The sequence below is a fragment of the Platichthys flesus genome, chromosome 3, assembly GCF_949316205.1.
Source record: "Platichthys flesus chromosome 3, fPlaFle2.1, whole genome shotgun sequence".
NCBI classification, from domain to species: Eukaryota; Metazoa; Chordata; class Actinopteri; order Pleuronectiformes; family Pleuronectidae; genus Platichthys; species Platichthys flesus.
In genome coordinates this window covers 3,470,133-3,491,446 of record NC_084947.1, presented here as the reverse complement: position 1 = coordinate 3,491,446, position 21,314 = coordinate 3,470,133, and the positions used below count along the sequence as shown (strand labels likewise).

The 21,314-nt window shown below is 46.0% G+C and overlaps 1 protein-coding gene across 2 annotated transcripts in view; it reads right to left on the bottom strand.

Annotated features, from left to right (window-relative positions):
* Positions 1-21,314, bottom strand: part of kremen1 (kringle containing transmembrane protein 1) — a 50,102-nt gene that overhangs the window by 11,214 nt on the left and 17,574 nt on the right. For both annotated transcript variants that reach the window (XM_062381917.1, XM_062381918.1), the window contains exons 2-3: positions 19,830-19,992; positions 12,963-13,054 (exon numbers count right to left, since the gene is read on the bottom strand). In XM_062381917.1, the coding sequence (XP_062237901.1) occupies positions 12,963-13,054; positions 19,830-19,992 (255 nt within the window). The remainder of the gene's footprint in view (positions 1-12,962; positions 13,055-19,829; positions 19,993-21,314) is intronic.

Below are 21,314 nucleotides of genomic sequence, written 5' to 3'. Positions count from 1 at the left end.
ACTGATGGAAATAATTAAAAGCATGTGATGTTACAAAATGTCCTTGTTCTCCATCATCTGTTTCCAAATTCAATTGCGGATTTAAATTAAGAACAAACCCTCGTTAATAGGAAGTGTGATCGATGCTTCCTGGTCTAGATCAAATCCCCTTGAGGGTCGAAACCAGAGCGAGTGGAAACGTCTCCGATCCAGAACAGTACAGTAATAAAAAGATGGAGACTTTGCACGGGAGTTTGTGTTGAGTCATTTTGCTCAATAACAAAATGCAAATGCTGAGAGAGGAGAGGAAGCACGTGTTGTTTGCACAAGTTTGATGCCACACAGGAGGACGGTCTTGTTCTGTCTGACGAGCGGCTCGGGGACTGTGGACCCGTTTGTCCCCCCCGACTCTGTGGAACAACTCTGTCCTAGAACTCCACGTCTCCGGAGCTGCTCGCCTGTTGTGCCACTTTCCTTCTCTGACGTTTGAATGTTGAAAAGCCGCTCGCTCGTCTGGTGACAGCGAGTCGAACAACTGGAGGCAAACGAAAACATGGTTGCTGATAACCACACATCCTCCCAGTGCTCCCAGCTGCTGCCAGTGTTAACATTGTGCCTGGCGTGAACGCTGCTTTGCACGTACAACAGATGCCACAGATTCTTTCTGTTTGTGTCAAAGTGAGGCACAGAGACTTTCAGGGGAGGAGGGGGGGGGGGGGTGGAGTGTGACATGTTTGAGATTCCGCACAAATTGTTTTACACAAGAGACGGAGAGAGAGAGAGAGAGAGAGAGAGAGAGAGAGAGAGAGAGAGAGAGTTCACTCGTGGTGTTTCGCCCATGTTTGTTGACCATATACAGTTTGGGGCCGTGATTCGCTGCCATGCAGAACTGAGTTTGTCACATGACTCAACTCAAAGTCGTGGCGTTTGTACCTCAGCCTCAAAAGTCCCCTCGTGAAACCAAGTTTAAATCCTCTACAACCACATTTTCGTTTTTTTATTTCTGAACCAAATTAGCTGATTTGTTTCATTCAGACAAACAAATTATGTGAAAAATCACACAATGTTAAAGAAATTAAAAAAACTAAATTACTGGATCCCTCCACTGAATTTTCCTAATGATCTGTTTACAAGTTTCTTCTCACAAACAAATCAAAGTTTTCATTTGCATGGGCCATACTCACAAACCACAGTTCACCTCATGGGGATAAAACAACTTTACAAAGTGTAACTGAAACTGTTGTTGAGAAGAAACTACAAAAATAACTTTTTATCATTGTATTTTGAATCATTTTAATTCAATTTAAGAACTGGACAATCCAACACGACTGTAATAACAATGTTCGAGGTGTTTCATATTTTCAGGGTCTGAAATAACTGCTAGTTTTTAATCCATAGCTTAAATACCCACTTGTTTAATCCCAGGGACGTTTGTGGGGGGCAGAGAGGAGAAGAGAGATAAACACCTGGTTGGGAACCAGCGACCGCCCCCTGAGCAAGGCAGCCAGGTTCACTGAAGCTGGAGAAAATGCTCCTGCAGGGCTCAGCAGCCAGATTAAAGGCAGCACTGCTTCTTTGTCACTTTGCTTTGACAGGAAGATTGCAGACTCCAGTCAGTTTATCTGTCTTTGTCCTCTCCTCGTCCCAGAGGCTGTGAGGGACTGGAGAGCAGCAGGTGGTGGGATCATATCTCTCAGATCATCAGAGGTGTGTGTGGAAACAGACACAGAGCAGGCGTCACTGCAATGCAGCTTCCCTGCATTTACAGGATTTATTATCAAACTGCCTCTGCATGAAAACTCCTGAGCCTTGTTCCTTTACAACATCTGCTTTGCAGGTGCAACAAGTGCAAATATCTCTGTGTACAATAAAAGAAAAACACACACACACACACAAACTCATTCAAAAACACTTCAAAGCTGATGGTGGAATTTAGAGTTTACAAGCCAGAGGGGAGAAATGAAGGAAACACAAGGTGCATAAATTCTCCAGTCGGCCCAGACCAGACTTCTGAGAACCTCAGGAGATCACAGCAGGAGGAGGGGACTCCCACCAAGTCTACGACAAAACGAGCACAACACAACTCGACTGCACACTCGTCGCAACCCGGCAGCTCGGAGAGGAGCCGCGAGGAAGCCTTCCCACAATGCAACGGGCCACCCTGCTGACAGGAGACGGGTGTGTGTTGAGCAGGGAAACAGGAGAACCCTCTGTGGACGCAGAAGACACAACAGTGACACCGACCCACAACACAACACATCAGTGAGGAAGAGACAGAGGAGAAGAGCAGCGCAGAGCAAACAACATCAAACACGTGCAGCAGGTTCTGGCAGTGAGAGCATGAATGTAGGCTGATGAGGTGGGGGGGGGGGGGGGGGGCAGCCATGTTATGTTAAGGAACATAATTACAGTTAAAAATTCCTCTGACATCTGGAGGCAGAGGAGCGAGAGAGAAAAACCCTGAGCCCACACAGGAAAGATGTTAGTTAGAGAAGTGTTGTTGTTTTTATTGGTGCCGCTCTTTTCAAAATAGATTCACTCTCCATACTCCGCTTGCCCCCCCCCCCCCCCCCCCCCCTTGCCGGAGAGAAGAGGGAGTAAAGGCTGCACCAAACTCTTGACAGATTTTCTTAAAACGTGGGAGACAAACAGACATAATGACGGATTTTAAAACCCATTTTTTTATTTCTATAGGAAACGATTTCACAGACTGGAAATCTCACCGAACAAACAAACCAGTGAACAGGGGTGAAAACGTAACCTCCTTCGTGGGCACAAATAAGAAAGAAGAGAAGAAATCAAGCTCGTGTAAAAAGTTCAATGAGAAAGTTGCTAAATGCCGTCGTTTAAAAAAATGGTCATGAGCGGATTCTGGCAAAGGTCGAGTGAGTTTATGTTAATCATCTTTATTTGGAAAAACAACAAATAGATTATAAAATCTAAACTCATTGACGGATGTAAAAACCTGGTTTTAATACTGTTTTATTACATTTTTAATTCACCATCACAGGTTAAATAATCCCCGTCATGGGATTTTGTTCGGTTCAGCATCTCGGCTCGTTCTCTCAGTGAGAAAACACTGAGTGGACGATGGCACAGATCTGGGCGTGGGAATAAGAAAGGTCAGTTTAAATGGGGCTGAGTGCCGGCGCCCACAGATCCCACATGACGCTGCCACTGTGTAGGTGATGGCATGGGGGGGGGGGGGGGGGGGCTCTGTGATGAATGAAGTCATTATGAAAGTTGTGACTCTGCTCGGGAATAACTTCTCCTTTCATTCAGGTTTCGTTTTCTTGCATCGGATTATTTTTTACATTTTAGCAACATCTGCTCATTTGTTTGTCTTAATACATGATGATGAATTTAAATCAGAGAGTTAATAATGATTAGAATTTGTTTTGATTTACCAAATGATCAGTGATGACTTTTAATTGATTTTTTAATTTAATAAAACTTACTCTGTTATTACCTTTTTAACTGTTTTCACTGCTTCCCATTTGCTTGTTTGATTCTAATCAAGATTACACAAAAAGGAGTTTTCCATGAAACCTGGTGCAAGGGATTTGGTTCAGGGAAAAAACTCATCACATTGTGTTTGAGATCCAAGTACTACTTTTCTATTTCTATATCTATAATTCCTGCAGCTTGCTGAAAGAAATCCGGCCCATTTACGGGACAGGTATTGTGATTCAGAGAGTTTTGAGAAACTCATTTTACATTTCTTTCTAGAAGCTGTTTCTGTATTCTCTTATTTTTCTTTGACAATTTGTCGTGATGCCTTTTTTATATTTGACACAGAGCACTTTAAGTTGCCTTGTTGTTGAAGTGTGTTCTACAGATAAACTCCAGACAGCATCCAGATGGCTGAGAGGCTCCACGTGAAGTGAACACTTGAAGATGTTTGCAATGGATTGAGATGCAACTTCAGTATAAAACCAGTTCATCCCTCGTCCCACAGATTCATGGATCTGTTTCCCAGTTACATGTCATCATCTGCCTCCAGTTCTCCGTGTGTTTTCATCTTGTATCACATGTTCGTCTTCTGACAGCAAAGTGAGCACACAAACATTGAACTGTTTTCTTTTCACACCTCATTGACCCTGAAACGCTTTTTCTCGACACTCAAGTTTTCCACTGATTATTTTTCCTACTTTGAGTTCATCAGCGAGGAGAAAGCAAACGGCATCCAGAGACCTGGAGATCTCTGATAAGCATCTCTGCTAACAGGGCGTGTGAAGAAAAGAGGTCCACAGGAATGTGTTTTTCTCCAGAGACACAAAAAACCATCAGAATCCTTTACATCCACGGATCCTTTCCACCATTTACATCCAACTCCACTGTAACCAGACACAAAGGAACTGGTTTCCAGCTCCCACATGACAGATGTGGAAGCCGCCAGGTCACCGGAGGAGAGGCAGGATTGTTAAAGCACATTCCTCCGGTTGCTAAAAGCCGAGATTCGTGTAATTTAAAACACAGGTATGTTGAACCAGCCCATTAATGCACCACCAGCTGAATCTGAAACACACACACACACACAGAGACACAAACACACACCTCCTGGAACATGCACAGCCTTCCCAGGAATTTTAAATACAACAAAGCGAGGAAACAACACACTTATTACACTCTGTGATTTCTTCTCTCTCTCTCTCCCTGCTTTCATTCCTCGCTCGCTCGCCCTCTCATTGGGCCCCGGCCCCACGTGTCACTCCTTTTGTCGTACAGCATATACGCAAAACATAAACAAATACAGCTGCTGCGTCTCATCAGGCCTGTGATTAGCCTCGAGAACACAGGAGACACAGAGGAAGAGCCCCAGAGGACCCCCCCACCCCACCCCCCCCGGACAAGCGTCGGGAATCACCATGATGTGTTTCTGTTGGTTTATGCTTTTTCTATGAGGATCATAAATTGCTCCAAGCCAGTAAATGGGAACAGTTACAGTGAGGCAAGATTTATTACTGGACAGAAAGAGAGAGACGGATTTATATCTAAATGACTGACTTTAATTGTGGGACGTTCGACACACACTTCTTGGCAGCGTGTGTGTAAGTGTGTGTGTCTGTGTGTTTGTGTGTGTGTGCTGCACCAGGAGTGAGATGGAGGAGATCAATGCTGCAGCCCTGGGCCCTGGGAGAGTGACTAACCATCTAATTAGAGGGGAGAGCGAGGAGTCGGAGCTTTAAATGAATAATCAGTGCCTGCTCAAATACCGGGCTCAACAATGCAGGGGTCAGATGAGAAATGGCCGCCGCACCGCATCACTCTGCCCCGCCCCCCCGACAAACCAAATGGCCCCCGTGTCCCGAGGAGTCGCTGATATCAGGAGATGGAAAGATGAGCCGACCACCCCGGGCGGTGGATAAGCTCGGTGGGCTCACGTCCATTTATCATCGTTCACTCTCCAGGAGTTCGACCTCTCCCTGGTTCTCTGGACGCCGACACCAGGCCCCAGGAGTGTTCAGGAAGAAGCTCACCACACGGGGAGAATGTAAATAGTACATAAACTGTTTTTATAAAGTGCTTCTTCCAGTCTTATCGACCTGGAACACTACGAGTCCCATTCACACGCAGTCATGCAGCCTGTTCTATATGCAGCGCTTTTTAAAGTACACACAAACAACAAATTATATGAACCGGTGGATTGTGCTTTAATCTTGAATGTGGCGTTTAATGAGTTTTCTCTTTATTGTCTCACACACACACACTGTGCAGCCGGGGTAATTAAGGGTTCAGGGCAGACTGGGTTCAAGGGATTCGAACCAACAAACTTCTTGGTAACGGACGGAGAGGGAACCCACGCAGATCCAGATCGAACCCCTAGCTGCATAGATGGGAACTGGAAAGTTAAAGTCCCTTATGGGAACACTGGTATATAAAAGCTTTACTGATGCAGTGTGGCCCCAAGACAGAACAAAAGTTATTATTCCAGACACGGAGACAAGAAGACGCACTAATGGGCCCTTGAAGCTGTTTCCACCAATTATACCTCAACTATCTGAAAGTAAAGACGACTACAAACAGACTCCTGATTATTTTCTAAGCATCTAATCAGTCCTGGAATTAAATATGTAACGTTTTGCAAAGGAAAATAGTCGTTTAATGAGGAAGCTTCGGGGGGAATTATTTATGTCCTATTGAAGTTTAGTGGCAGATTAGATAATTAGATTCTGCTTCTTGTTTGTAAAGTCGACGATTTGGTTTGAGGGACGAACGAGAGGACGACTGATGGAGCCGTCGAGTCAGGAATCTGAGAGAATTATCATTATAGATTATCCAGAGGGGAACAAAGTATATATATGAACCTGTATGTTTCTGTTTATCCTCTTCAGACGATGAATATTCAAATCAATCCACTCCAGAGTCATACATTCATGGTCCCCACAGGATGAACCACGATAACTTTATCTATCTCAGCTGGAATTTGTCTTCAGCACTTGTTTAGCAAATGTATTATTATTATTGTGGACTTAAAGACTGTACATAAAGTTGGACGACAAGACAGTGCCATAAAAATGATCGCCCCCTGGTGGCTGGCGGCAGTGTAGGTCATAAACCCCGCCTCCTCCGTGGAAGTGGATGGGACATGGACCAAACAACAAAAGTTTAAATACCTGTGAATACAATGTTTTTAAAGATGGTTTCTTATCATAATGATCTAAATTCAAGTGTTTCTAATAAGTTTGTTTTCATTGACTTATTTGATGTGGTGAAACATCATGATTGACAGCTGACACTGACTCGTGATTGGTTTGCCGGGATCATGCTACCAAGGCGCCACACCAACGATCATGACTCTGAGTCCCAACGAGGTGGAAAGAAGGCGGCGACCGAGTCCAGGATGTTCTGGCTCGAGCTTCGTGGATCGTCCATCTTGATTCTCAGTCTTTGATATTAGTGTCACATTGCTAGCGTCTGGCTATCAGGGCTGCAGACTCCCTGCTCTTACTCTGCAATTAAATGTCATATTGATTATGTTAATACGTTTAGATCAAATTTGGCTGAACATGAGCAAAATACACACACACACACACACAGAGATGCACAATGTGAGCTCGGACTACACAATCCAGTGATAAACCAGTATCATTGCACCTGAGCACAGCCCTGCAGGTCTGAGCACTAAATCGGTTGACCCCGCAATTCATCTCCTCCTTTCCCCCGAGACAACCGCCGCACAATGGCCGTCTACTTTGTTCTCATTAGCAAACATTCTACACAACCAGCTCGCCTCGTAATCAATACCTTTAATTCCCTAATGGGCCTGGCCGATTTAACCCCGGTGAAGTTGGGCGAGGGAAGGAGCCAGACAGAGAGAGAGAGGGAGGGAGGGGGGGCGGCTGAGAGATTAAATGCACCTGATGGCCCCTGGCGAGCTTCTTGTGTGCGGCTCTGTGCGCTCCAGTTTCTGTCTGAGAGTTTCCCCGCAGCACTGCACTCAGGTATTTCACCTGAGGGCGGAGCTGAGAGGGGTCAGAGGTCAGGGTAAGATAACATTGAGTGTGCTCCAAGCTCCCCCCCCTCCCCTCTTCACCGGGTGATGACGGATCTAATGTTGTGTTAAGAGGGGGAAATCCAAAATTATCCACCGTGCACTTAATACTTGTAACTTGTTCCCTAGATCTGATGTGATTGATCTGAATATCTCCGTCTCCTGATTTGGGTTTTGCTGGATCATCTTTTTGAAACTCTACTTTTCCACTCTCGATTAAAACTTCTGTTTCTACACAGCTTCCAAATTATTCCTTCTTTTTCTCCCAGTTTATCGTCAGTTAACAAGTCGAGTGTCAGCAGTAAAGTTTGCTTCATCCCCGAGAGGAGGCCCAGCGGCAAGAAGAAAAACCAGCTCTCCTAAATCTACTCACACAGCACTTGTGGAGATCCTTTACTCTAAAGGGGGGGCTGGTTTATTTCCATGAAACATTTATGATGTGTAATTTTGTTTGTTTTTGTTTTTATTTACAAGCCTGAGGCAGTGGGGATTACTGGTTGCATGGGGTGTAGCACGTACATGCACGCTGGTTTTGCTGGATCATCTGTTTAAAACAAATTTACTTTCCAAAGCAAAATGTGACCAGGTCTAAATTCTGAGAAGCAGCTATGAGCCATTGAGACATTTTCTGGAGGAGCTGAATGTGAGAAGACAAATGTTTCCCCCCCTCCAGTGAGCACATCTGCACGTCTGACCCGGACAATCTCCTGCGGTTCTCCTTCACATGTTTAAGACAAACTCCAGACCCCAGTTTTTCGAGTTTATGCTGAAAAACCTTCAGCCCAGATTCCACTCAACAGAAGGAAGGGATGAGCTCACTTCACAGAAATGTCCTCTTTTTTGAAAGTGTAAATCTTTTTCTTCTTTAACACAGGAACAAACACACGTCTCCACTCAGCGGTGCCTGAACCTGCCTCGGTATAATGGTAGGAAGGGTGGGTTGTGGTGAAAGCTGGTACGAGACCACCAAGGGGAAAACGTCTGCCTCTTCAAAAGATGGAGCAACATGTCCGACATGTTCCCCTCAGCTCGGCTTCGTGCTCGTTTTGACTCCCAATTGTTTTCGTCTCTGACTGTCATAAAAATTCTTCAAAGATGTTTCTCTCTCTCTCTGATCCACATTTATGATATTATTCTTCACAGCCCTATAATTTGAAGGTGTAAGGTGCGTGTGTGTTTTAGTGTGTGTGTGTGTTATAATTATTGACTGGATCAGTTGGCTGGGACAGGTCCAACCTCTTTAACTTTACGAGCATCATAAATCAATATTCTGCATTGTGAGGGTGAATCCACCTGGTTCTGATCTCACTGACTCGTTTTTTTTTATATTTGATGTATTTTCTCATCTGCAGCACTTTCTCTCTCATATTCCTGCTCTAATGCTGAGGGATTCTTATTCTCTTCTTGTGAAGCACTTTGGTTTGAAAGGTGCTTTATTGTTTATGACTCATTTTTGCCGTGGAACTGTTTAATCTCGATTCGCTCGGAGACGTTTCATGCAAAAAATCAAGATCTCCACCTCATTGTAACACCGAGATGAAGTCAGGGCTTGTACAACTTGTACTCGAGTGAATACAAAATGGAAATAAACAGCAACCGAAACGAAAAAGGTTCATTATACAAACATTTATGCGAAGCCTTGTTAAGTTCTGACCGATTGGAAAGTTCAGTGTCGTCCCCCAAAGGTTGAACAAAGCTCGGGGACACTCAGTCTCCTGGTCCCAGTCACTGGGGGGGGGGGGGGACCGCTCCATAAATCACTCTTAATGAAGACGGAATCTCATCGCTGCCTTTTCTTCCCTCAGTGTTCAGTAATAGCAGCCGGGATCAAACACATACAGTAATTGCTTTGTTTTTATGTGCTCGAGGTGCGGCGGCTCGCCCGGCGGCCAGATGCTTGTGGTGCCGCCGCCATTGTGGCCGCGGCGCTTCGTGGTGACAGACGGGGGGTTAATCAAACATTCCCTCAATAGTTCAAAAAGATTAAAGAGCAACCTGCTGTGAGTGCGGCGGCCGAGTCGCACATCCAGTGTGTTAATTAGTCAGGTGTAAACACAATGACAGCTCCATAACAAGAAATATCCAAATATCACTGACGGGAATTCTGGCCTCAGGATAATGACGCTCATTATCCGAGAGGTATTTGTCGGCAACGATAACAATGTGTGACACAAACAGAGAGAAACTAAATTGATCACGTATACAGTCAACAGGTTCTATAACGATGGTGTTGGCAAAGTCACACGTTGGAGCTTTGATAGTTTAGAAAAGAAATTGGCAATAAAAACTTATAAATGAATAACTACTGGTAGACCCTGTTCTGATCTTGGCATTAACTGCGGTGCTCTCTGGCCCAGACCTAAGTTACATAACGAGGCCGACTTCACTAAAGTACACAACCTTAGCTTCACTTGACTAATCCTCTGATCATCCTTTGAGTGATATGCATATTGTCGGTTTGCATTTTTCTAGAAGTCGCTGAACCGAAACACGTCACAAAACCCGGACGCAGTGGCACAACAAGTTTTTCTTGGTTTCTCTTCCTGTTGAGAGAGAAGCTCCCGACGCGCAGATCAAGGTCTTTGTCTTTGGCAAACGCTGGGCAGACACTTCACCCCCGACAGCTTCACTCTGCGTCAATCCTCCAATTCAGCCGGGGCAAATGCCTGGCAACACGCGGGAGCCACAACTAAACACAACGTCCTGCTCCAGTGGGGAACACCCTGCATGAGGAAGCTATCATTCAAATTATTTAATATGAATCATATTTGCTGCAGAGGCCAGAATAATAAAAAATAAAAAAAAGAGGCACAAAGTAGAGTTGTGCTACAATTTGTAAGATTTTATTACCACTTAACTGAGTCATTTTCAAGTCACATGAATGAAGCTTCAGCCTGAGTTTGTCTTAATCTGAACTCGGACCACTTTCAAAACCTTAATGATTACAAAATCATGTTGCATCACAAATAAAAGCTGAATCTTCACAGATATTCTGCTTCATAATCATATAATTATTTTAAACCAGCACTCACTGCAAAACAAAGATTGTGGCTCTAAAGGCAGCAATGCACAATGTGTTTAGGGGGAGGGGGGTACAGTGAACAAACTTTTAACTTTCCACTCTTGAAGTTGTGAGGGGGGGGGGACGAAATGGAGATTTCCTGAAAATGTTAGATTTCTGGCTGATCTGCTTCACAAGGAACTGGCCTCTGATTAATCACAGCCCTTAGTGACAAGCCGGTGCTTCGCTGAGCGCTTAGTGGCCTGGGAGTGAGACGGGCCAGTCAAACCAGTGCCCTTGTTGCAGGACACAGATGGAAATGTCAATTTGTCCAGTGGACGATGTGCCCTGACAGGGCCTTCTTGAGATGTTTGGATAATTCCACCACATGATAACTGCTGCCACCGGAGATTACTGAGATCCACAAGTGTTGTGAGCTACCCTATAATCGGAATAGTCAGAGTGTGTGTTTTCTGGGCTCATGTGACCTGCGTGACCTCGTGCGCTCCACCGGGGTGTGTCACCCTCACCGGGGTGGCATGACCCCAGATGACAGGGAGCCCAGCTGGATAACAGGCCGCCGGTCGGCCGGCTCCAGGTGCCGCAGCCAGCGGCCACCAACCAGCAGCCGCTCCACATCAAACGTAAGCAAAGAAGCAGACAAAACGAAAGCACAGACAAAACAAAAGCCAGACGAAATGAAAACAAAGACCACTGTTGCCCTTTCTCTGTCACACCACAGTGTTTCCCGGCTCTGTGTTGCCAGCAGCACTAACACACAGATCAGTGCTTTCTCACTCAGGAGCTGAGGCTTTCGGATGCAGCGTGTTGAGAGCAGGCAGCGCCAGAAGGTAAGGCACCACGTGGCGACTGTGGTTTCACAACAGATGAGACGTTAGTGTCTGGGAGCTCCGTGGTTTCCCTGCAGGGAGAAACCGTCTCTGCTGAACAGGCATGTCTTCATGAGGAGCCTCGTCTGCTTTCCTTACGTTACAGGGCTTTGAATAACGTTCAGGAGAAAAGAGAAACGCTCGTGTAAGACAGCATCCGATACGGGCGCTCAGCCGTTAGAAATGGGTCACATGTCACCGGGATGTGTTACACGCTGTGAAGAACTGGATCCCAGACAAAAACAAGGCTGCACCAGCACATGGCAAACCCATCTGGAACAAAAGGGCTGGCCTGATTTCCACCACAGATAAGAGACAAACCCTGCAGCCGGTGTGGGCCGCTCTCCTCCTTCCTCCCAGACCACAAGGATTCAGGATGTTGGGCGATAGACACAAGGAGATAAATGGACAGTGGTCTGAAATATAGGTCACGCAGAAGTCCAATGTGATGCAGACAACCTCCTATACACAATCACTCACACACATCCACAGTAATACCGTGCCCCTGCAAACATGGCTGTGCAGCCAACAGGCATTATTAGTTGGGTTAATGGATACTGAGCCTTTCAAACAGCAGGCTTTGGGAAAGCACGCTACCCAGACAGGATAATGGGGGTGGGGGGGGGGGGGGGGGTGGCTGGAGGGCCTGGGAGGATCCTGAGACCTGCTGGTACCTACTGCAGCGACAAAATAATTACAACAACTCATTACTTCTCCCGTTCCACTCTTCAGATAAAGGACGGTCCAGCAGTTTAGGTCAAGTTCAGACACACGCTGAGAATTATCTCTCAGGTCTTTGGGTTCAGCTCCTACAACACGGTGGATATTAAGTAAAGCAAAGGTCAGACACTGGGATGTAAGTGTTTGGAAAGGAAATAGAAAAGAGCACAGATAAAGAGAAAACAGAGAAATCCAATAATAAGAGGGTAGAGGTATAGACTCAGTAAGAAATGGGAAATATAAATCATGACTGAGGAGGCAAGTGAGATGTTTATATTCATGAAATAGATTATTTGAGGTCTGCTTCGCCAAATGTCATTTTTCATCTTTTTAATAAAGTCTTTTACTTCATAAATGTGTGCAATATAAATTCTGACGTAATCTGGAATAAAGCACAGAAAAAAAAATGTGGGTAAAAAAAGTATTAAAGTAAATAAAATGAAATATCTACCACAGAACGGAAAGACACACGAAACCTCCCAGAATCCAAAAAGTTCATCAGACAAACATGTCGATGTGTTTCATCACTCACTTCGAAAAGCGAGTCAAAACAAGCTGCTTAGCCGACGGAGAACTTCATGAACACACACACACACACACACACACACACACAGAGGCCGTGATTGACAGCTCGCATTAAAGCGAGGGCAGGCCCGGGCACGGCAGGAGGACGGCTGATGGGAGGCAATTAGAGGCATTTCTCAGATGGTAATAGCTGTGTACAAGTCATACAGTAAAATCTATTCATAGCTGACGAGCAGAGGAGCAGAGCAAAGAAAAATGACGTTCGTGCGCCCGTGACACGGCCCCAAGGGCGTGGGGAGAGAGAGAGAGAGAGAGAGAGAGAGAGACAGACAGACAGACAGACTGAACTTACTCTGGCACGAGGGGATGTCACAGTATCTCCAGTAGATGCTGTCCTCGTTGTCGGCGATGTAGCACCATGGCTGAACGTCCCCGTCGGGATTTCTGCAAACACGGAGGGGGGGGGGGGGAGGTTAAACCAGTAAAAACTCTGCTGGCTTCTCAAAAACCAGCAGAAAGAACCAAACCCGGAGGTTAACCTTGTTTTTTTCTATTTCAGTGCAGGAGAACAAGAACGACCATTAGCCTGATGTGTCCGCCAGCTCAGTCAGTCAAGGGCCAGACCGACGGCTCTCTGATGGCTGGAGGTCAAGGGGGGGGGGGGTCTTTGTTCTGAGCCAGACATAAACCTGAAGAAAAAGGGTGCGTGTGATTGGGGCAAAGCTTTTGTCCGAGGCCGCTTCAGAACCTCATCAAGACCCTTTTAACCCGACTCATGGCCCGACTGTGCTTTTCACTTTCCAGTTCCCCTCAGGACAGAGCGATAGAGAGGATGGAAGACGGAGACACCCTCAGATCTGTGTCCAGGCTCAAACTCTCCAGGGGGCGGCCATTTTTGTAAAATCACGACCATAATGGGAACTTTAAAAACTGCTGATAAATGAATTGGAGTTTTTCCAGACAGGAGTCATAAAGGTTCAGCTCCTTTACGCTCGGGTTCAGGATTACATGTGAACTGTAAAAACAAACTCCCTGTTGACTCGGAAAGACGTCTAAGATGACACAGCTATTTTCTTTTCTTCTTTCACTGTAATTGCCCGAGACCTTTTCTTCTTCTCTTCTGACACACCTCATTGTAGCATCTTGAAATAGCCCTGCGGCGCTAAGCTATCCAGTTTCGCCTCTTTGTGCGCAGAGTTGTGAAGGGCGTTTCCATTTCTTTTCTTCTCCTATCAAAAAACACTATCCAGAGTTTCCTGCTCTCTTTTCACACTGAGAATGAGGTATTGACAAAGATGTTTTTTTTTTGTTCAGGGTTGAACTCGAGTTTAACTGCCTTAAAGCTGTTCAGTCTCAGAAGCTGACACAAACAGTTACTGGTTATGGCCCAGTCAGGGAGTGTGAATAAGCAAAGAAAGAGTTTATCTAGACACATTTGTTTTTATCCTCTTTTCTATCATCCCCGCTTTCAAAACAACCACAAGGTTCTCTCACCCTGAAATCCTCCCATGTTCAACGAGGGTCTTGTTTTTCTGAAGGTCTCAACACGGTATCATGAACCCAGATCTGTTGGTGGCTCCACCCAGATCGGGGGGGGGGGGGGGGGGCAGACACCTGTTTGTTTGGCCCCAGGCTACGACTGAAATAGTTGAAAAGCTAAAAAAAAAAAAAAAACTGGGTCCAACCATGAAAGATTGGATAATGTGAACCTTTCTCGATTTCCCTCTCCCCGTCTCTCTTTTCAGGCCTGTCAACGTGTAATAGCCCCGTTTGAAACAAGACCCCAGAGAACTCATCTACAGCCACTTATGTAATTTACGGCATTTTCTTAATCACCCCACCACCCCCCCCCCGCCCCCTAAGGAGGCCGACATGAATTACAACCATCAGGGTAGAAGGAAGATTGTCTGTAGAGCCCTCATCCTGAGTCTCGCCCACCGGGGTCTTTGATCAGTAAATGATGTGATGAGCCCCCCCCCCCCCAGCTTCCTCCTAAACCCCACTCCCCAAGTATTGTTTAACCCCCCCCCCCCCCCCCCCCCCTGTCTCTCTCTCTTTTCTCACACACAGACACACTAACACCTGCACACACCCTTTTAGCAAAAGCATGTGAACTTCATCCACAGGGCAGAGTTGAACAGGCCACATGACTGAGAAACATCATCAGTCGTGCCTGCAGGTAACTCTGTGTGTGTGTGTGTGTGTGTGTGTGTGTGTGTGTGTGTGTGTGTGTGGTTGTTAAGCGTTGGCGGAACACAAGTTGGAAAGCCGACAACCTCAGATTAACTTGGGTGGCACAGTGCAGATAAGAGCAGAACTTGTTCAAGATAAATCCATTCGTCTAACCCTGCAGCACAGAGAAAAAACATACATATTTATATGAATATAAATGTATGAACATGTACCTGTGTGTGTGTACATGCACGTGCGTAACATGCGTGTTTGTTTTGGAGGTTGCATGCAGGGGGGGGGGGGGGGGGGGCGTTGTCCTCCCATCGATGTGCGTCAGAGGAGGCTCTGAAAAGAAGCGCCTGTCGGAACGCTCCCATACCCAGAGGTCGATCTCTGAAGATGTTTGGACACTTAATTGGCACAATTAGTGTGATTGAGTCTTTGTGCTCGCGGTGAGCCACACACTTCAGAACACAGCCAATTACAGCCACGTTGCATTCCTGCCTCTCAGGCTCTGTGCTGCTGAATCGAAGGTGGGAGCAGCTCACATCTGAGCACTGACAAAAACAGCTGTTCTCCGCTGGCGGCTGTTTAGAAGGTTTCCTTTAACAACCATTTGTCCATGTACCTTGATAAGTTAATTTATGATCCTCTTTAAAACGACTGGCATTGTGAAACTACATTAAAATCCCCCTAAAAATCCTTTACATCGAACCATGTGAGCGAATGCTGGGAAGAACACGCTTTCATTTGTTCTTCACGTGAGATTGAAGACTGGTTTTGTTTACTACACAAATTGTAAGTGACAATAACGTAACTGCGCCAGTAGGAGGGAGCAGTGCACTGATCTGCGTCTGGTCTGAAGGTAAGAAGAAGAAGATTTGATGTGTTCGAGCAAATCGTGTTTGCAAACGAAGCTGCTGCCAAAGCCGGCGGAGGCAGTGTGGACGTTGTAGAATCAGAAGCGTGTAAAGCCTTGATTCCCCCCCCCCCCGCCCGGGGACAGGCACAGCTGTGGACACCACGGAGGCGTAGTTCTTCTTATTATACCCGTTTCTACCCAGGCTGCTGCGGCCGGGTGCAGTCGGTGCCCCTGTGGCGTTGTGCCGTGCGGTGACAACAAATTGGATGAGGACGGTTCTGTCACTCAAACCCTGGTGGAGCTTCTGGGGATGTGGAAAGCAGAAACAACAGGCCGCACACAATAGTGTTGACACCTGTGCCGCCACCACGCCTGCTCACACAGACATCCATTCTGCGCTGTGACTCTTGGATTAAGGTCAGAACAACAACGACCCCGACTTACTTAACTTGAAACTGCTGCAAACTGACAAACCTGTGCACTTTCCACTCTATGGACCCGGTTTGTGTTTTAAAAGCTGTTATTGCAATTCGCCCAACCCTCAGCAGGCAAATAATGAATTGAATTAAATAAAAGCCACACTTCCTGTGATTTGACAGATCTTGGGGGCGAGTGGCTCCTCTGGTTTGAGGTCAACAGCAGATCACAGTCTGGCAATTTAGTGCCTGAGAGAAGACTCTCTAATTGACTTGGATGATTTAGCATGCAAACCGCTGCCTGCTGCTGCTGTATGAATGCATGTATTGAAGGAGAGGCCTTCCTGGTTGTGGAGCGATATGTACAGTCCACTGTCCATTGTTGTTTTCTCAACGAGGTCCTGGTTCTTCCTGCGTCATGTGCGGCTGGTGTGTAGCAGTGACGTCCAGTAGCAGCAGCCATTGTCGCCAAATTGTGCGTCTTCAACAAAATGCTGCTATCTGAGGAGGCTTGAACTAAGCTTGACTCCGCTCCATGAGTCCAGCTTCAAGGAAATATGTTCTGCTTATATCCAGGTTCATAATTGTAATTTGTGTCATAACTTGAAAAGGTTTAAACATCACTTTCCTCAGACTGTCCACTGCTGCAGCTCCTCTTTTCAGCCTCTGTCTGAAACACTTGGTTTCAGCTCCTTTTCTCTTTAAGGGCTTGTTTCCTGTGTGTGTGTGGGGGGGGACTTTGGGCTTTTTAACTTTGCAGAACTTTTTGTATTTACATTAAAAACTTTATAACACACTTGAGGAAACACTGAGAAAAGTTCATCTGGAGTTTGGCGATGCGAGCTGCTAACCTGGAGGAAGCTGAAGAAAACTGACAAGAGGTTCGTTTTATTGCATGAAACAGGATCTCACTTCTATTCTGAGGTCGCTATTATGTTGATGGCGCCTCACAGTACATCTTCTCACGGGGACACTTCTATTAACTTCTTCACATTTAACAAAGCAGCGCACAGGGAGTGTAATGTAAAGTCGTGGAGCAGTGGACGAGCTGGCTGCAGTTTCCTCCTGACCTCAGATTTTGCACCTGACATCATAGCGATTCAATTACAATCAACTTGGGGACACTATTCACTCTGGCATTTCCATTATCTCATCTGTGTTCAGCAAAAGCATTAGAAGTCATAGTGGACACTCATAAATTCTACAGTACACACACACACACACACACCTGCATATTAACAGCCAGGAAACGGCCGGCAAACCCATTCAACCACTTCACACTCTAACTCTACCGGTGCACCAGGGGGAGACTCCCAATATGAGCCGGGGAACAATAGATTAGAAGGAACGATAAACGAAATGTAAATCAGACCTTCGATCAGTGGGAGTTGTTCTTATGAATGTAGTGAAGTATTGAGGAAAAAGGTCAGAGGAGTACTTCAGCTGGAGGTTGAAATACTCACTTCTACTTCAAGTTGTGGAATGAGTTGGGAATCGAACCTTCCCGGATGATCAGTAATGTGATATCCACTGATGGAATTAGTCTCGCTCAGTCTCGGCTTAGACACGAGAGCTCTTGTCCTTTTACTCAAGGCTTTGTGCTCTTTTTTTATTTTTTTTCAGGGGAATAATGTGACATTTCCCTCGGCCCAGTTCCTCCCTGTTTTCACTGGGGTATTTTACAGCCGGCTATAAAGATGAAATGTGGGGGCTGTTAGGGCTCTTTCTCCCGGCTCCACCGTGGTGCCCTCTCCACCTAAATCACCGCCGCCAAACAGCCAGTGATGGGACGGGGACGTGAGTGTGAGATTCCTCCACTTCTCAACATCCGATACACACTTAGAGTCGAGTGTGTGCGGGTCGAGAATGTGGTGATTCCCCCGACTTTGCATTATCCACCTGTGCACCGGCCTCGGCTCTCCTCTCGTAAAAAAAAAACCACACAATTTGCCTCGGGGTCAGAAATGCCAAATCCGCCCCGGCTCTCCTCCTTCTCGCTTTTCATTCTGTTATCACCTCCTTTTGTCTGGGAATTACCACCAGACATTTACCACCTAGAACTCTGAGCTGGAAATCTAAGCCTCAGATGAAAGAGAAGCGGAGAAGGGACGAGGAAGCGTTCGAGGGAGAGAGGTGTTAGAGGAATATTTGAAAAACAGAATTTGAATGGTGCCTCATGGAAATGGGGAGATTTGTTATCCAAATTGAGCAACGACGTCCAAACACAGCTGGAAAAAAAAACAAATCCCACGAGCCAACTTTCTGTGTTCAAACATTTCACATCAGCCTCGGAACATGTGCACACGGCAACAAACACACGTGACGGACACATGCGCCACATTCTTGACCTTGTGAGCTGTAGCATTCGGCCCCATGTGACAAAAATCCCTCTGTCAGGAAAAGAAACAAAGCCATGAGCTGTCAGTGAGTCGGAGAAGCCGCTCACGGCATCGGCGGCCAAAAGAAACCGCCCAACACAAACAATGGAGGAGTCCGGTCTGAATGTGTCATGTAGGACGTGGGGGGGGGGGGGGAGACTCCCTCAAGCCTCAGCATGTCTCCCGCTCGTCAATCTCCTGACTTCCACTTCAAGTAAAAAACAAATCAGTCCGGTGCCACTTCAAAGCATTGCTGCGTTATGAGTTGACAACCATGACTTAGAAAATGTCTCAGAGGCTATTGGGTGCAGGACGGGGGGGGGGGGGGGGGGGGGGGGTTGTTATGTTTATCATAGCTTGGACACGAGGGCCAAGCCACTGTTCTTGCCTTCTTGTTGAATTTGAACCAGCTCCCTGGGAAGTACACAACCCCCCGATGGTCGCACACACGCAGCCGCTCTCTCACACTTGAGGAGTGTGACTGAGGAGCGCCGATGGTTAGAAACCCAAAGCCACCGTGTCGCTCCACATCCCGGGGATGAGGGAGACGCAGATTTGCTTACACAAACTCACCGAGTGTGTTTGTCTCCCTGTGATGACTAAGCCGTGTGGGTACGGCCAATCCAACTGATTCTGAATTATTCACAAAGTCAAACAGCTCGTCTGGGAAGTTTCAAAGCTCTGTCAAACATCGGTGTTTAGAGGGACGGACTTTAAATGTACACGTCAAAACATTTGTACATCTGTTTTGTAAACTAATATTATATTACTCCAGCTGGTGAGAAGATGGCAGCCTCGACCCGGGAGCCACTGCCGAGGAGTTTTCTGATAAACTGCTGAATCTCAAGCACAAGAGGCGACTGCTTCACAATAATAATAAAAAACATGAGGGAACAGTTTCTAATCCTCTCGGCTTCTGACGGAAAATCACTTGAAAAGCTGAGGACGACATGAACGGAAATAAAATATATAAAATTCTAAATGAACTCTGAACCCGCACTCTTACCCCTGAATGACACATGGTTTTATTTGCTTGCAGGAATTATCCCATTAATTAATTAATTAATATTAAATACAACTGCTTCATCGTAGTCATATCAGAAAAAGAGTTGTTGAAATTAAATTAGCAGAATAACTTTTATGAACCAACAATATACATTTAGAGTTCCAAAGCCCAAAAGATTTGAAACTTTTCTTGAGTATTGTATTATTTAAGGCCACTAATGCTGATTAAAAACACATTAGAGCTTATTTGATTATTTCACCTACAGAAAATGGTTTCCCTGAGGTCCACTATTCAAAACCTAGAAGAGCTACAATAACCTGTGGGTCATAGCCGTATCATTTCAGATTAAAACTCAGGGTAAAGTTGATTTGTGGAGTACGCTCACCTGCAGAAGTTGTGGCTGCCCAGTCCTCCCTCTCCGTTGGGGTACTTGAGGGTGTTGTACGGGTGCTGGAAGGTCTCGTTCCAGAAGAGACAGGGTTTACCAGCATGCAGGCTGGTCTGGTTCTGGAGGCCCCTGTAGTCCTCTCCGTTGGCAGTGTAGCACTCTGTGAGGGGAAAAATGAAACGGGGAAAGATGAGGAGACTTAAACTAAACTCAAATCTGGAGCTTGGACGTCCTTCACTTGGCAAGAGGTTCTAAACAAACATGTGAGAGACATATGTGACCTGAATGTGGATTCATTGAAAGACTCTTAAGTTATTTAAGTGTTTTAAATTGTTTAGAAGGACCATAGAACAAGGGTTTTGGGATCAGTGTATTCGTTTCCTGGCAAAATGAATTTAAAGCTCTGGCCAAAAGTGCTATAACCAGATCAGTCACAGTATTGTTCCAATTAACGTCAACACACGGCCCTCAGATACACAACGAAAGCAAACACGTCTTGAATTTCCAGGAAGTGCACAACGACCATATGGCCGAGTCAGAGAGAGAGAGAGAAAGAGAGAGTGTGAGAAAGAGAGAGAAAGAAAGAGAGAGGGAGAGTGAGAAAGAGAGAGAGACGAGTTCCCAAGGCAAAACAATGGCGGCGGCGGTGGAACAGTCCTTTCTTTCCCGAAAGAGGCAGTTCAAATAAACAAAGGCTGATGAGCACTGATCGCACTGGGCCTCGGGGGGGGGGGGGGGGGCTTTCACAGCTACAACTGGATTTCTCCTGTTGATTGCATGACGCTGGAACATATTAATTTATCATGCGTCTGTTATGATTACTCACGAACGCGTGGGCTGTTGAAGAGCAGGATTCAACTCGAGGGCAACCAGAGGGGAATCGACAGAACAAACACTTCACTCCTCTGTACGATGAGAACTCAGAACCGGTGAAGGCAGAACACGCAGTGCGAGTGCAGATGAGTTAACAACATGTTAAAAATATGTGTGTGAAATATACATGTCTATATACCAGGAAGTGAGACATGCTGGGTGTGTGTATCCATGTTTCTGCCTCTATGACACATTCTCCTTTGCACCTGAAAAGCGTTGCGCAAAATACCAAATGAAATAATTAAAGACTCTTTTAATGTCACACCTGTCAATCAAACACACTAATAATAATAATAAAACAAAAGCTATTGATGCGTGTTTGGCTCGTTGCTATGTACGCGCTCTGCAATGGCCGGCCCCTTTGATCGAGATGTCTGAGCAGATGAGCTCATGCATCGCAATATGACATTATGCCCTTTGGTGAACCAGGTGTTCTCGGGCACTTTCTCATCTTCTGACGGGTTCAAGGTTTCCAAACTTCCTCTCTCTCTCTCTCTCGCTCTCTCTCTCTCTCTCTCTCTCTCTCTCTCTCTCTCTCTCTCTCCTCTCTCTCTCTCTCTCTTCTCTCTCTTCTCTCCCACCTTCCTTTCTCTTCTCTTTCCTCCTCCT